General features: G+C 37.2%; 1 protein-coding gene across 5 annotated transcripts in view; it reads right to left on the bottom strand.

The window, feature by feature from the left end:
• Positions 1-1,994: 1,994 nt before the first annotated feature.
• Positions 1,995-16,346, bottom strand: part of ADGRG6 (adhesion G protein-coupled receptor G6) — a 173,243-nt gene continuing 158,891 nt past the window's right edge. For 3 of the 5 annotated variants that reach the window (XM_072643475.1, XM_072643474.1, XM_072643476.1), the window contains 3 exons: positions 10,675-10,776; positions 10,304-10,456; positions 1,995-5,281 (listed from right to left, as the gene is read on the bottom strand). In XM_072643475.1, coding sequence (XP_072499576.1) covers positions 5,103-5,281; positions 10,304-10,456; positions 10,675-10,776 — 434 coding nt within the window. In that variant the 3' untranslated portion in view covers positions 1,995-5,102. Of the gene's footprint in view, positions 5,282-8,324; positions 8,371-10,303; positions 10,457-10,674; positions 10,777-16,346 lie in introns of all 5 variants that reach the window. The other 2 variants (XM_072643477.1, XM_072643478.1) reach the window with 1 other exon arrangement.

Below are 16,346 nucleotides of genomic sequence, written 5' to 3'. Positions count from 1 at the left end.
AATGATCTTGTTGACCTATTCACATCTGAGAGGTGGATCCAGGAAAGCAGTGTCTAGTCCCAGAATTACCTGGGGATGAACTGGTGCTCTTTGACAACCTTGGAAATGGAGGCCTCAGGAAACTGTGGCCCAAAGAGTATTTACCCAAGTTCAGCAAGGGAGGGAGGTTGGATTTGAAGTTATCAGAAAGCATTCACTGAGAACATACTATGCTTGACAGATGGGAGCTAGCTATAAACTTGGAAATATTTTCAGTGGGAAAGCAGGAGCATTAAGGAGGATGAGGAAATGCTTCTTGTAGAAGGTAGGATTTTCACTAAATGCTTTAGATAAATAAAGGTCGCTAGGAGGCTGCCCAGCAGAGAAGAGTCATCTAGAGATTGAGGAAAATGCCTCAATTTGGAAGAGAATGTTTTGTGCAAATAACAGATCTCTGGGTTATGGTGTCACAGATTACAGAGTACATATTAGAGATCAAAGTGCAATAAGACTGGAAAAGTACAAAGATTTAAAGGGCTACAGAAGCCAAACAGGACTTTATGTTTTATCGTGGAATTAATAGGGAATCTCTAGAATAGACAGAAAGGACAAGGAGGTATAAAGGGGGTAAGGAGTAGGGGGTGATGATATCATCAGACCTGAACTTCAGAAATACTATTTTGATAGCTGAGTAAAGGATGAAATGGATTTGAACCCAGTTACTTTGACTCCTTATCCAGTGCTTTTTTCACTTCCCCTCACTGCCTGATAAAACATAGTCCCTGCTCTCACAGAGATTATAGTTTAGTAGGGAGTAATGCAAAAGATCTCAGCACAACATTACACTTTCAATGTTATGACATTACATATTATGATGTTCAAAAGTCACCAAGTCCAAACATTCTAATGACTTCAGTTGATACACGTAATATAATAGAATAAAGTTATCTTTCAATCCAATATAACCAATCTTGGGGAGAGGGATTGCCTCTTTCTCTAGATTTTTAGCTCCGTTTCGAGCTGCTTATGGCAATGGAATGAATTATATTTCCTTGTTTTGCTGACAGGCTGTGGAATATGAAGGCAAAATTTTGTATTTATTTTCATTTTCTCCAGGGTAGCAGAAAAACAAAGCTGTTACTTGAACCATTCCACTTTGAAATGAAAGAGGAAAAAAAAGTCCTGATGCCTTTATCTGGGAGCAGAGGAATGTTATTCAGTTGAATACTCTGAAGCACTTCCAAAACATTGTTTTTATAAAGTCCAACTTCTTCAAATTTCAGAAATACTACAAATACATTTTCTCCAATAAGACATGTTTCAGCTTGAAGATCAAATGAGATTTCCCCCCCTGTACTTTCTGAAGTCATATTGTAATATGTTTCTGTAGATGAGCCATAAGCAACTGCTCGTGTGTTTTCCTAACTTGGTTTGGCCAGGAGTTGTGACAGTTGGCTAAGATGATCTTAGTAATCATTTGCCAAAGTGCCACACAATTTAATATTCAGCAGAAACCTTGCTGAGTGAGGCCGAGGGCCAAATTAAGCCTTGGCTCTCTGGAGAAAAGGGATTACCCTAAATAACCACTGTTCTAATGAAACGGCTGGTAGCACCCTGTAACTCACTGTGAAAATGAAGTTGGCTGAAATCTGCCACTTTTCAATACTTGTGCAGTAGAAGTAATGACTAGGTATCAGTGAGAAGGCAACCTAATCTTCAGCCTTCCAAGTAATGAAGATTTTCCTTGTGCTTTTTACGTGCAAAACTGAGGGTTTCCCAGGGAAGGAATATACACAGATCTCAATCAGCCATAATGCTTAACATTGCATAAGTCTTCGAAGTGTATTTGTATCCCAGAAATCTGGAGACTGGCTACAAGTTTATTCCTACTGATTTGGCAAGGGAAATCTATGTCACATGTTTAATTTGTGGCAGGTTATTTTCCAACTGTCAAATAATCTTTTCCTATTGAACTGTCAAAAACAAAAACATTCACTCATAAAGGAATTTAATCATTTTGAATATTAACATCATAAGTATTTATTTGAAAAATATTTTCCATTTCAGGAAAATGGCAAATCTACTGTGCTAATGTCTTACTAATAATTTCAATTTATGCTCACAGTCATTTTTCTTCTTCAAGGAGAGTGCTACAGAAAATATTTCACAAAGTATTTAGAAAATATATACACTATCTCTCTCTTACCTCCCCATCCTCTCATTTCCCTTCCAAAGGAAAGTTCATTAAAACAACAAAGCCAGACAGTATGAAACTATGAAAAAAAAGTAACACTTGAAGACACAAAAATAAATAAATATGTACAAGGGAAGCTATACTGACAAAAGACAAAGGGAATCTTTACATTGCAAACTATGGTGGCAAGAACTGAAAGTATCTGAAACTGACAATTTGCAACTCTACTACATGGTAGTAAAAAAAAAAAGAAAAGGGAAAAAAAGGCAGCTCTCCATAAAGGACAGTCAAGGCTAACGTGACCTGACTTTCAAAGATTAGATACTAAGGTTTGTAAATTTTTTCCCCTCTATCACACTTTCGTAGTTTTGAGGGTTAGGACTTCATGACTTTGACTTCAGGACTGAGGGTAGAATTTGACTCAGTATCTTCATTCTGTTTGTATATATCTTCATGTTCACTTATTTCCTCCTCTTCTATGTGTTGTAGGAATACTTTCCTATCACTTGGTGGGTATTACGAGGAATATAAAAACAGAGGTTTGTTTAAAACTATATCTTAAGCATTGTTAACTAAACCTACTTTTGGGGTGGAAATGTCCTAGCAATCAACTGCTAACTGAACTCTATCATGAATCTTTAGAGAAAGGCAGATTAGCGTGGTGAATAGATTGCTTGGGCTAAGGCAGGTTGAGCTCTCCGAACATTTAAGTTCAAGTTTTTGGTAAATTTAATCTCGTCTAGTAGAGGCTTTTTAACTCTGTGTCCTTGAAATTTTAACTTTAGATATATTTTACATTTAAATCACTATATTTAAGTCATTGGCTTCCATTATAATTCTATATGTTTTGTTTTATACATTTAGAAATATTAATTCTGAGAAGGGACCTATAAGCTTTACCAGACTATCAAAGAGATCTAGTACAAAAAACAAGGTTAAGAACATCTCTTTTATTAAAATGGTAAATTTTTTTCCCCTAGTAGTTAGAGTATGCTTCTTAACTTGCTTATTTTGTACTACAATAACCAGGTAGGATACCTGGCCACCTTTCCTTCAAGTCTCTTTCTGCATAACCAATCAAAGGGGAATACCAGTAAAGACCCAACATCTCCTCACTTGATGATCTCATCAAACTAATAAAGAATAGCCACTCCTTCCTAGCTGAGAATCCTGGACAGCCTTTGAGATAAATGCCTCAGAATCCTTGCCTAGGGCACTTAAAAGATGTGTTACATTTTAAAGCATGTTTGGTTCACTTTGGGTTGCCTTAGGGGGAAGAACTAGCCTCATGTTGTTCTAAGATATAGGGCAAGTCATAGACTCAGGTTGCCAGAAAGCATTTTAAAGAAATTCCCTGCCTAGGTCTCCAAATGGTTGGCCACTCACAGGGCAGCATTTCTCACAGTTGGGGTTGCTGTCTACCTAGAAATGGATGTTTCCCATGCTGTTTCCCAGATGGCATGGAATGAATATTAAAAGTACAGCCTGTGTTAAAGCAAAATCTGAAAAAGCTCCATTTAACACAGTCATTGCTTTAAGCAAAGTAAAAATGCACTCTGCTATGTACTATGAACCTACAAAGCATCCACTCCCTGTCAGCACCCTAAAAGACAATTAAGGCTCTCCTTAAGTGCTTGGAAATGTCACCCATATGTATGCAGTCAGTCAGCAGAGTGAAGCCATACTGTAACACTTCAAATATGATCTATTAGTGCCAGATTCTCTCCCAAGTATACTATTTCATGGTGCATCTACAGAATTTATGCACAGACGTCCCAATAGCAGACACTGCGGACACAGGGAATGTACAACCTGAGTGGGTAAGCAGCTACTGTGGCCATATGCGGGAATAGTGTGTACATTTGAGAGTAAGGAAACATAGCAGACATATAGATGATATCCCCTTTCTGCTAAAAGTAGGAAAAATCCATTGGCTTGGGACAGAAAGGAATTTTCCATACATAACCATGGTCTAGGAGGAAGGGATATGGCCATGGCTCCACTCCTCTCCTCTCTCTCTGTCTCCCTCTCTCTTTCCTTAAGAAGGGGGCAGCTGTGTCAACAGATGGAATTATCTTGTTCTTAGGCATCCCCAATTATAATTTAAAAAGGAGAAAGAGGTACCTTAATTGAGCTGGTTTGCACCCTCTAGGAGGAATGTTCTGGTAAAAAGTGAACCCTGATACGTCTTTAATTTGCAGTGCTTACATTATACTGTCTGATGGTTGTTTACATATTACATGTATAGAAACTGTGAAACATCTCAGAAATTTAGTGTGTTGTTGATAAGGGCACAGATGCTGGTGAAAATGTACTCTCACCTAAGAAGCTAAAATGTTAAACAATTAGCTTTGTTTGTAATCTTTGGATGAGAGAGTTAAATTTATATTTTTAACTCCTTGAAATTTCACCTACAAGCCAGGCGCATGAAGGAAATATGGAACCAGCATTGAGGGAGAGCTTATAGAGAACCAGACACATATGGTGATAAAAATTCATGTTTCCTTCAATGCAGGGAAAAAATATGTAGCAAAGGATGATGTCCAAAACAACTCACCATCAGAATAAGTTCTCTATTGGGACTGACTTTTGACTGCTGTTTTTGCCTTGTCCTCTGGCTTTTAAATATTCTTCAGTTCTGATTGGTGTGATTCAGCTATAAAAATACATAATGTTCCCTGTGGCTACTGAGTCATGCTGCTGTTGGAGAGCTGAGGTTTAGGGCATGATGGAAGACTCCAATATGGGGGAAAGGCACAGATGAGTTCCACCGTAAATTTCACAACAGTATTTGTAATTAAAAAACAAAAACATATTTTTCCAATGTATAATGCTACCTAGGTAATGGCACATTTACATTTGGCAGTCCTCTTTCTTTGCTGGTAGGTCTCTATTTGGAGCTGATTTCTATTACTTTAACAAAACCCAATTAAAACTTTGTGCTGTGGCCAAAAGTGTCTGACATGATGATGTTTTTGTAGAAGTTGTCAGAGTGAGCATTGCAGTAACCCTTGACCTTGTCAATGACCTGATGGACAGGGATGATTGATGTCTGTTCTCCATCCAGATGGGTAAGCTTTGATGAGGACTTGTCCACAAAAACACTCTCTGTGGGAAATGAAATGAGAAATTAGGTCACAATCTGGGCAGGTTTTGCACCTGAGCTGCTGAGTATCATTACTATGCATTATTGATTAAAAGCACATAGGTAGCAGAGCTTTGCAGACTATGATCTACTTCTGTCACTCAACAGCATTGAGCATTATCCCAAGGTTAAGCGGTGGGTTTCCAAGCATTTCTGAATCAAAATTGGGGGGGAGTTCATATTCAAATTAGGGGTCTAATATTTCCTGGTATGTTAGTTTAATTTCTATACATTTAAGATGGAGACATATGAAAGATATTTTTATAAATGACATCTTTCAGAAAGCCAAGGAAGAAAGAAAATTTGGAAACTGCTTAGGAAAAGTATCTGAGACAGACAAATCAAAGCAAAATTGTGCTTACATAAAACACTGTCACAAAATATATCAAAAATGATTGGAACAACTTAGAGAAAGTCTAATGCAAATGATTTTTTTCCAGTGAATACTAAGGAATAATATTTTTACTCTCTGAGATTATTGAAATTTAAGGGAAAAAAGCACCTTTCTGAGTTAAAAATGTAGAAGCCAAAGCTTTTTTTCTAGGAATTATCTTTCCATGTAAACATATACAATTCACCATTTGCATAAGGACTAGACCTATGACATCATTGCTATAAAGAACTCCCACATAAGAAAACTTGGAAGGAGGTTGGCGCTTTCTTTGCAATTTATAGTCTTAGAAAGCTGACTAGAGCAATGGAAAGTTATGTTAGTTTCCCAGCTTCACTCAGATGGTATAGGAAACAGGCTACACTTGAACTCAAATCTTCCTGTTTCAGAGGCTGGTTCTCTATTCATTTTGTCATGCTGCCTCAAACGCAACAATACTGGAATTTACATGGTAGTTACTGAATGACTTCTAATGAAATTGATAAATCTAGGAAGTCATGGGTTCATACACAGATTAGGCAAATGGAGTTGGACTACATATTGGTAAAATGTCTCTTGGAAAGTGTTTCTTCATTGATAATTTTTTCCCAAGCGGATTCCTAAATTTGGGTCTAAAGACCTTTTGAAAGTACTCCATCCATTCTGTTGCTTTTAGATGTATTTCACTGTCCTCACATGGCCCTAAGTCCTCAGTACAGTGGGATGAATACTGATTGGAGTTGAAGCAGCTAGGTGGTATAGTGGCCAGAGCACTGGGTCTGGAGTCAGGAAGACTTGGGTTCAAATCTGAGTTCAGATACTTATTAGCTGCATGGCCCTGGGCAATTCATGTAACTTCTGTTTACCTCAGTTTCCTCAACAGTAAAATGGCGACAATAATAGCATCTACCATGCAATGTTGTGAGGATCAAGAGATAATATTCATAAAGTACTTAGTGCTATCCTGGCATATAGATGGCATTATATAAATGATTATTTCCTTCTCTTCTTCCTCCTTTAGAATACTTGGGTTCAAATATTACTTGGGTAATCTTGGCAAACAGAATGTCCTTTGATCTCCCTGGTATTCTCTTCTGTATAATGGGACCAAATGGACTTTGAAGTCACTTCCACTCAAGATCTACGGTCTTATTATCTTGTGATCATTTTCCTCCAACAAAGACCAAAGTGTAGCTCTGCCCTAAAGTCAAGCTACAGAGAGCACTCTAATAATGAACAACACCCATTGTCTTCATTGGTGTTGGACTGTATTGGTGATGTTCTCATATGCATGTCACAGCACGTCTACTGCCTTCAATCTTACTCCCTTCTACTTTCTGTAGAGAAGGCAGAAAGAGAAGCACACTATGAAAGGACAGAACTCTAAACTCAAGGCATCTTATATTTTCAGCTATGGCCAGTGTACAATATAAGCAACCAGTTGTTAAAGCAAATCATTGTCACCATATGTACTACATCCAGGAAAGAATGCGTTCTTTCAGTTCTTATCTTATTCTGGGGTATACATGAAATAAAATGTGGATCGAAAGAGGAAATATTGCTATCAACCCACACAAAGGAAATGTGGGCAAAGAACAGAAAGTCATTCAGGAAGAGAAGAATGGGCAGATTGAAGCAGCAGAATCATCGTGCTCTGATGCTTGTGGAAAGAAGGCTTAGTGAGTCAAGAATGCTGACCACATACAAGTTTCTAAGAAAACCAGCTGAGTCTGGCTTCTCTTAGTTCATCTAGGCACTAGTCAATGGTTTTCTATTAGAGGAAGGGCATTTCTATAAAGAATCTTCCACTAATGTAATCTGTTTTATTTAAAATAAAAACAACCTCTCGCCACACAAAATTCAGATGCCTTCATTCTTACATCAGTAATTCTTTAAGGACTCCCCATGTACTAATGTGTTCTACATTTGTTGCAGATTTAAGTTTTGATGCTACATATTTGAAATTTTAACCATTCTTCTTCCACTTACTCACCTGCTTTCAAACCTATGTCCTGATTTACTGGTCTCCTTGGGCAGTTTTTTGTACGGGAGCAATAATTCTGTAAGCATCATGCCTAATGTTCTGGGTAACTCCAAATAATGGACAATATAGAATTAGAACATATATGGAAGACTGAAAACCACTGGCTAGGGGTGTGAACTTTGCTGGTCCTGTGCTACATTTTTAACCAGATAAAAATTTTTAAGGAGCAGTCCTAGAAGAACTATTTCCTCATTTACCACTTCTACAAATGTACCATGATACACTTTGCAATTCATAAAAGCAGTATGAAAGGAAAGTCTTCTACCCCTCCCACTTGTTTTTCAGCCTTCTATCAGAGGCTATTTTACTGCTTTGGATGTCACTGACAAGGATGTGAGCGCATGGTACATTTCTTAGAAGGACAGATTTGCAGACTCCCCATGCAGAAGACAGCCAGAGCACACATTTGCTTGCTGGGAACTTCAGAAACCCCAGTCCTCCGTCATTGTGCAAAGTGAGCTGTACTGTGCAGGACAAGCAGATTTTTTTCTGAGGCAGCTGGAAATCTTTTGGCTAAATCCATGCAAATATTCATTCCCCCATTACCTTACTGAGATTTCATGCATTCGACAAAAGGAATGAATATTTTTACCTGAATGATCCACCTTTGTTGAAGGAATGCTCTTAGAAGACATTATCTATGCCATAAACATATGAATGTCTACGTCAATTCCAGGGAATAATATCTATGTCTACAACCATGATATGTATTAAGTGCACTGTTAAAACCCAAACACACACACACACACACACACACACACACACACACACACCCATTTCCAAAATGGCTTTGTCCCCAACATTTATAAGTCTCCTTGAATTCAGAACACATTTTCCCATCAAGACAATTTTATAAATGGCTACCAAATTCTCCTGTTAGTGCATAAAAGCCTAGTTAGACTACAACACAGCAGAAATATAATACTAATTAACAAACAATATTTCTGAGAGTGAGGGGCCATGTAGGGGATATGGGGCCTGTATAGAATTTAGAGACACATCTTTGACATTTTACTTTTTGAAACCTTTCCCACCCTCCTTTAATTATTTCCTCCCTACGTTCTCAGAGCTCTCATAATATACTCATCATTACCTACCCCTCCCACGTGCTTTACCCCCTAAAGTGTTCCATGTTTCAAAATTGTCTAACCTTTCTTTCTACTTAATCAAGATTCATATTTCCTCAATTATAGACAACCTCAGTTCAATATTAAGAGGAAGATGGGACGAATGAACTATTTAAAACTAGCATCTGAATAACTGATGTCCCTTTTGCTAACCCAGAAATATTTCTATTTTTAAGGGGATGCATGATAACCCAAATGAATCTAAAATTTGGTTGCATTTCAGGTAATGCAAAATAGCTCAGTGAAAAAATTTTGAGGCTGTTGGTAGGAGAGATTATCTTTTTATCAAAGAGGAGATAAAGGCAGGGAAAGGATTTTTCTTGATGTTATTAGAGGCTGTCCTGCTCTAGTCTGAAAAACAGAAAGATGCTCTTTTTATATTGTTCTGCTTCAGTTACCATTTCTGAACCCACAGAGGCAACAAAACCTCAAATTTTTCAATAAAGTTTTCATGACAGTTCCGGCAGGGCCCCCGATAGGGAAAAATGGCTTCCTATTCCATCAGACAGGCATAGTTTTTTATATAGATTGCTTGTGCTTTCTACATCAGGAACTGACTAAATGTACATAACACACTTCAAACAACTCCCTCCCCAAAATGTGATATAAGGACATATAAACATAGACACCTGGCATCTAAGTGCCAAAGATTCCAGTGCGATAGTTATCATGCCATCACTTTTCTGTGCTCTAATACTAAACTTTAATACAAATGGAGCAGCTTTTCATTATACTCTTGGAAGAGTTTTCCACCTAGAGAGTCTTAATTGTTCTTATCTAAATAGTTGCTCACAAAATTCCTACTTATCATCTACAAAGATAATGTTATTTCCCTTTGGAAATATGTTGCTAAAGATATTTAATGGAACATACAGGTTGTCCTCATTTTTCATTCATTTTGCAAGCCATCGGATGGCTTCCACAGATCAAACACCTTTTCCTTAACACTAATATTATAAACTTAATATCAGATACGTCATGAAAAAATGTGAGATAAGCAGAGAAGAAATGATCATGATAGTCAAGATGACACCTTCTCTGTATTTTTCCATATATCGTGATGGAAGGTACATCTGCAAAGGATTGTTCTACCTTAGGAGGTAAGAGCTAATAAGATAAATTAAGTGTGGATAATAGGGTTTGTTCCTTCTGGTATTTTTCATAGTCACAGGATATACCTATTTTCCCAATGCATTAGAGAGATAGCATGATGTCATGAAGATAGTGCTCAGTTTAACATTAGGAGGAACTGAATTTGAATCCCACATCAGACACTTAACTCTGTGACCTTGTATATGACACTTAATCATCTGAAATCTTAGTTTCTTCATCTGTCAGGTGGAGATAATGAAATCTCTCATGCTTTTTAAAGTGCTATGAAAATGTCAGCTTCTCTGATTATCATTACCATGAGGATTTCTGAGATGTTATCAAAATGACTCACCAGGATGGCTGTTTCTTTTGAAGTATGTAGTAGAATTGGATTTAGATTTGGATGTAAGGTAGGTCGAGTTGGAGCCAATGGAGCTTGATGACAGTGACTTCCCCAGGTTATCTGAACTTTTCTTGATGATATTAGTAGCTGTCTTGCTCCAGTCTAAAAAATATATTGTGATATATTTTATAATTTATGAACTCGGTTTAATATGAGTATCCATGATCTGGGGGGAGGGGGCATAGTCAAGTAAATGGATATGTTTAAGAGCTTAAAGTGTCATTATTATGATTGGTCGTTTTGTGTAAATAGAAATGCATCAATGGGGGCTCGCAAGAGGGAAACACAAGAGAGAAAACACACATTACAATTTATTTTACCTGAGTTGTCTGCCAAACGAAATCGTCCACAGCACAGATGTCTTCTCCATTGTTTCTGAACATTCTCTTTCATAGCACAGTGGAATACAAATATAAATAATCCTGAGACAACGACAAAAATTATTATTTAAATGCTCCTCTGACCATAATTTCTACAGAGGAAAACAATGTTTACAATCTGAATTTCTAAGGAACATAATACCCAGATAGGATTTTTATGACAAAATTGAACAACAGGGATAGGATGGAACTAGACTGGTCACAATTAATTTGACTAAAATATTCTTATTCTCTTTTCCAGTAACCAGAGTCACTATTTTTGAATGTCATGATCTGAAGGAAAAAAAAAAAGGTTAGCACATTCTAGGGGATGGCAACTGATATATTGGAAAGAGTGCTAGTCTTTGTGTGAGAAAGCTTGGATTTAATTCTTGAATCTGCCATTCAAGCTAATGCCCTGGGATGAGCGACCTAATTTTCCCCAAACATTAAATGTTTTCATTGATAAAACTTTGATAGTTGTTGATGCAATTACACTCTCTTAGAATGGGAGCAATCTAAGAGATTACCTAGTTCCATCTGTGCCGGAACAAGATTCCCCTCTACAATATATCCAACTAGTTTTCCAGCTTTGCTGGCAGATCACTATGGAAGAGGAACCCACTACTTTCTGAGGCAACCCATTCCATTTGGTTGCATTTCAATATAACTGGATTCCTTTATATCCTGTATAGTTTATGTCATGTATTTAAAAACATTATTCTTAGAACTTCACATGTATCATCAGATTGCCAAAGAAATCCATGACCAAAATAAGTTGAATAACTCCTGGTCTAGAGAGACTGGAGCTATTAACAGGCTAATTGGTCAGGCTTCAGGTCCTATAAGGAAAGACAGAGATCTCCACCTCCAGTAATTACTAATACTGTCTAAAACTATGCCTAAGCTCAGCCAACCTCTCCAGGGGAACTGTGCTGGTGGGAGTGGGCATGAAAGATTATGGACCAATCCAGCCAGAAATCTAGTTATTTCAGGAGCCTCTCTGGCAATACCTCCCAAACTCAAATCCCTAAATGTCTGCTTAAGGTCTGAAAAGCTTTTAACAAGAAAACAATCCTTCAATTTTCCAAATAGACATGAAATGTTTAAAAAGAATATTTTGTTTTAAATAAAGAATAACAATTGATTATCAGATCCCCTCCGGATATTAGAGCATGTTGCTACAAAGAATCTTCATATCAATTCCTACTGATTCATAAAGACATAACTATAGACCAACTTAAGCAAATAGTTTCCTGTGAATGGGACATACCATAGGATCACAGATTTTGTGGCTAAAAGACATCTTAAAGATCATCAAATCTACATTCTTTATTTTTCATGTAAAATAAAACTGAGGCAGGTAGAAGTTAAGTGACTTGCCCAGGGTCACACAGCTAACAAGTGTTTGAGGAATGATACAAACCCAAGTTTTTCTGTCTCTATCTGATGCACTGTGCCACATTATCTCTCAAGGATCCAAGACTTAGAGCTTGAAAGAGCCACAAAAGGCTATCTAGTTGAGGCCTCTAATTGTATAGGTGAGGAAACAAGGTGTATAAATGTCTTGCCCAAGATCACACATGTAGTCAATGTCAGAGGGAGGGATTTTAAACTCAGGTCCTAAAACTCCAGATCTAGTATTTTATCTACTATACTGTAATGCTTCTTAACTCAGATTAATGTGAATATTAATAGTTTACTGTATATAATGGTTATGGGCTACTACAAATGCCCAAAGATGTTAAATATCACTAGACTCTTGTGCTGGTTCCTTCCAATTTAGCCTTCCATGTTCAGAGGTTAAAAAGTTGACATTATATAATGTCTTATGGACATCAGGATAAAACTATGCTCAGAGAGTTATTTGTTTTAGGTGTGTCATGTTGCTAAGCTGTGAAACACAGGGCCTTGCTACCGTCAGGCACATACAGCGAGGCAGTCAGTCAAGCAGGGTGAAATAAGTTGGTTTTATGTCCCCACTTTTATATTCTGCACTGATGTTCTGAATTAAAATCTTGTATCATGAGATTACTCCTTTGCTAATGTTTTTAGGAGCCATATTTTTCCTGGGCCTATTCTAGCTTCTATCTGAGTTGTAAGAGATACTGGTTTTAAATGGGACTCCAAATCAGGAGAACTCCATCTGTGAGGCCCTGGGGAAAGTTTCTTTATTAAGCAATGTCATTAGCAATGCCTGTAATTTCCTATCTCTTAGTGATGTTGGGAGGATAAAATGAAATACTAGGCAAAAAGAAACTTGTAACCTTAGGAATGAACACATTAAAAACACCCAAATTATCGTTATATTTGTGTGGATTTTTTCGGCAGTGTAGTCTGGTTCCATTTGAAATTAGAATACGCTTCCCCGAACAAGTTATTCTACTGAAAATCTGGAATGACTAACCTTTGTTAAGTGAATTTAAGTTAATTTGGAGATAATTAGTATACCAAGATTCATTTGGGACCAAAATCTCTCTTTTTCTGGAATTCTGCCATGGGAAATGTGGTAGGTAAGCACATCTGGAATCAGGCACATGTGGAAGTATGGAAAGGAATCTTAAACCCCTCAGGAAGAAATAGTAACAGATGCATACAGACAGCCAAGTAGAGCTGAGAGGCTAACACATGGGGATAGAGATTCAAGGTCCATTAAACTCCCCCCTTTGCTCCTGCTTCACTATTGTATCAGAAGCAGTTAAAGAACCAGGGAACTTCAAATTTCGCCATTCTCTATTTTTAGTTCAGAACTATAGTCTTGAGTGCCTGAAGGGCACCCGCACAGAACAACCACAGTAACCGCAAGGCCCACACTCAAATAGCTGATCTTTAAAATGGAACTTCATACCAATTCCTACGTGTTAATCAAAGTATAACTTTAGAAACTTTAACTTAAGGGGATAAAGCCTCCCCGAATTATTTTCTTATATTTCTTCTCTGACACCTTTTTTTTTAGCCTCTGGCATAATTATACTTCCCTTTCCTCAATGGACCTTGTTCTCCTAACCTCTGCTCAGGATAAGAAATTCTCTAATCAAGAAAGGAAAATAGTTCTTAGGAAGTGATTATTATAATAGATAACACTTAGAAAATATTTTGAAGTTTGAAAAGCACCTTATCTATATATTATCTCATTTGATCTCATGACAAGTTAGGTAGGTAGTTGTGATCAGTATCTCCTTTTTGCTTTTGGAACTGAGGCTCAAAGAGAATGACCACACAGCTCGTAAGTGGCAGGGGCTGAATCTGAAACCCAGACCTTGGAATTCTAAAGCCTACGCTCTTTCTACTCCACTCCACTGCCTCTCACTGCCAACTGTGTTCCCTCCTCTCTGTATTTCTACAGTTACTGTGCTGCTTGACCTTCACATCTTGCTTATGTTTCCTGACTACTTTCATGTCAAAATTTTCTCATGTATAAGAATAATGACTTTTAGGAAGGAACTCTACTTTATTTACTCCAGGAGATCTCTATCACCTCAAGTCCAAAAAAGAAAGGGTACTACAGTTACTGGAAGAGCTTATCTCTGAACGGTAAAATCCTAAGGAGGCATTCCCATATCTTAATTTTGTTTATCTAACCACAGACTGTCTGACCCAGGATTAGGAAATACTGTGGAAAGGAAGGAGGGAAGAATTACATCATAAGCAGATTTTGGGAGGGTCAGTGATAGGGAAAATATGCACTAGGATACAAGTTTTAAGTCTATCCACATAGGGAAAATATGCACTAGGATACAAGTTTTAAGTCTATCCACATAGTAAACTAGCCAGGGGAAGGCATTTAGCAACAGCAGGGCTATAAGTAAATTAATCAGATTATACAAAGGGATAATCTCTACACAGCTTTTGAAAACTGAGAGAGAATGGAAGACGCAGGAGTCAACATAATAGCTGTCTTCCAGTGTTTTAAGGACTATCATATATAAGAAGGATTAGTTTTGTTTTGTTTCTCCCCAAAGGGCAAGATTCAGAGTAATGGGTAGGAGGTACAAAGAGCAGATTTAGGCTTGATGTAAAAAAAGACTTTTCAGTAATCAGAGCTACCCCAAAATGGAAATGGAATCCATAGGCAGTGATAACAAGGTAGATGCCCTCATTGGTGGTCTTCAAGAGAAGACTGGATGATCACTTGTTAACAAAGTTGCAGAGAAGATTACCGTTCAGGAACAGGGTTGGACTACCTAGTGTTGGAGGTACATTCCATTCCGAGACTGCAATTCTGCAGTCCAGAATAGAGAAAGAGAATCCAGGACTGTCTTAAATGAGGAGAGAACCACAAGCAAGGTCATAACTAGTATGAGAATTAATTTCTCTTATGTCAATAATAAAATTCTGTTGGCTTTTCCTTTCTCTTCCCTCAACCCTGGACACAACTGAAATGTTTTAAAATCCCCACTAGTTCAAACATCCTAATGGAAATAAGACTGTCATTTGGCTAAGTCTTTTTTTTCCCCATTGCATGTTTGTGTTTGATTTTGGTCTTTAAAAAGTCCTTTACTCATTTATGAAAAACTAACAAAAGACATTTACTCTAATAACTCAACCAGAATGCTGGGTCCTACAGAGGGAAAGCTGAGAGTTGTATTGGAAAGAGCTCTAACCAGGAGAGTGTTAGAGTCTTGGGACAATCAGTTATTTTCTGTGGACAATGGGGAAGCCCCTGGACTTCTTCGAGTCTTAATTTGAATGCACAGGTTCTTGTGAACTATATGAAATATAAAATGGCACATACGTGGGAGTTTTTCCCAATAATAATAATAATAATAATAACATAAATCAGTCTCATAATCTGAAAATAGGGATAATAACATTTATAGGATGTACTTTAAAAGGCTTTGCAAATTATAAAGTTATACACAACTGTAGCGGTTTATCATTTATTTCTAATTTATTACTATTATCTTTATAGAATTAACACAGAAATCATCTTCTTAGTTATTGTCTGGGCAACAATTTTTTGGCTTTTCTGGACAGATTTTTTTTTTTTTTTTAAGTAGCCAAAGTTTTGTATCTTGGTTATTTTTTTAATAAGTGCCATTAATGGAATCCTCTAAAGAAGAATATCAATACTAAAATGTTTCAAAATCAGGAGAAACAACATTGCCTGCCTTTGCTTCCACTGAAAATGGGAGTCAGCACAGGGCAACAGAAGAAGGAAAACTGGATTTAAAGTCAGAGGATTTGGATTAAGACCCTACCTCTGGAATTTACAATCTGTATCACTTTGGGCAAGTCATTTAACTTCTCTGGGGCTCCATTTTTTTCACCTGTAAAATTATAGAATTGGACTAGATGACCTTTGAGATCTCTTCCAGCTCTAAATTTATGTCCTATGATTATTTCCAAGGAATCTGAAGGTTAAAAAATGGGACTTTGAATTAACCATCTAAATTCCTAGTTAGTGGGGATATTAACTTTTAACAGGGCTTTTTTTAAAGCAAAGAATCTTGAAAACCACATCATTTCTTTCACTCTGTATATGAGTGATAGGCTATTTTAGAGAAAGAACATGCATGTCAGGACTGGTTAAAAGAAATGGAGCATACCCTAAAAATAAGGAAAGACTACAGGGAGAGTAGAATAGGTGGACGATGGGCAGTAACAAGAGAAACTAGTGACTCAACTACAAA

Source organism: Notamacropus eugenii, chromosome 2 (genome assembly GCF_028372415.1).
Source record: "Notamacropus eugenii isolate mMacEug1 chromosome 2, mMacEug1.pri_v2, whole genome shotgun sequence".
Taxonomy (NCBI): Eukaryota; Metazoa; Chordata; class Mammalia; order Diprotodontia; family Macropodidae; genus Notamacropus; species Notamacropus eugenii.
The sequence above is the reverse complement of the archived record's forward strand: the minus strand, read 5'-3'. Positions and strand labels throughout refer to the sequence as shown.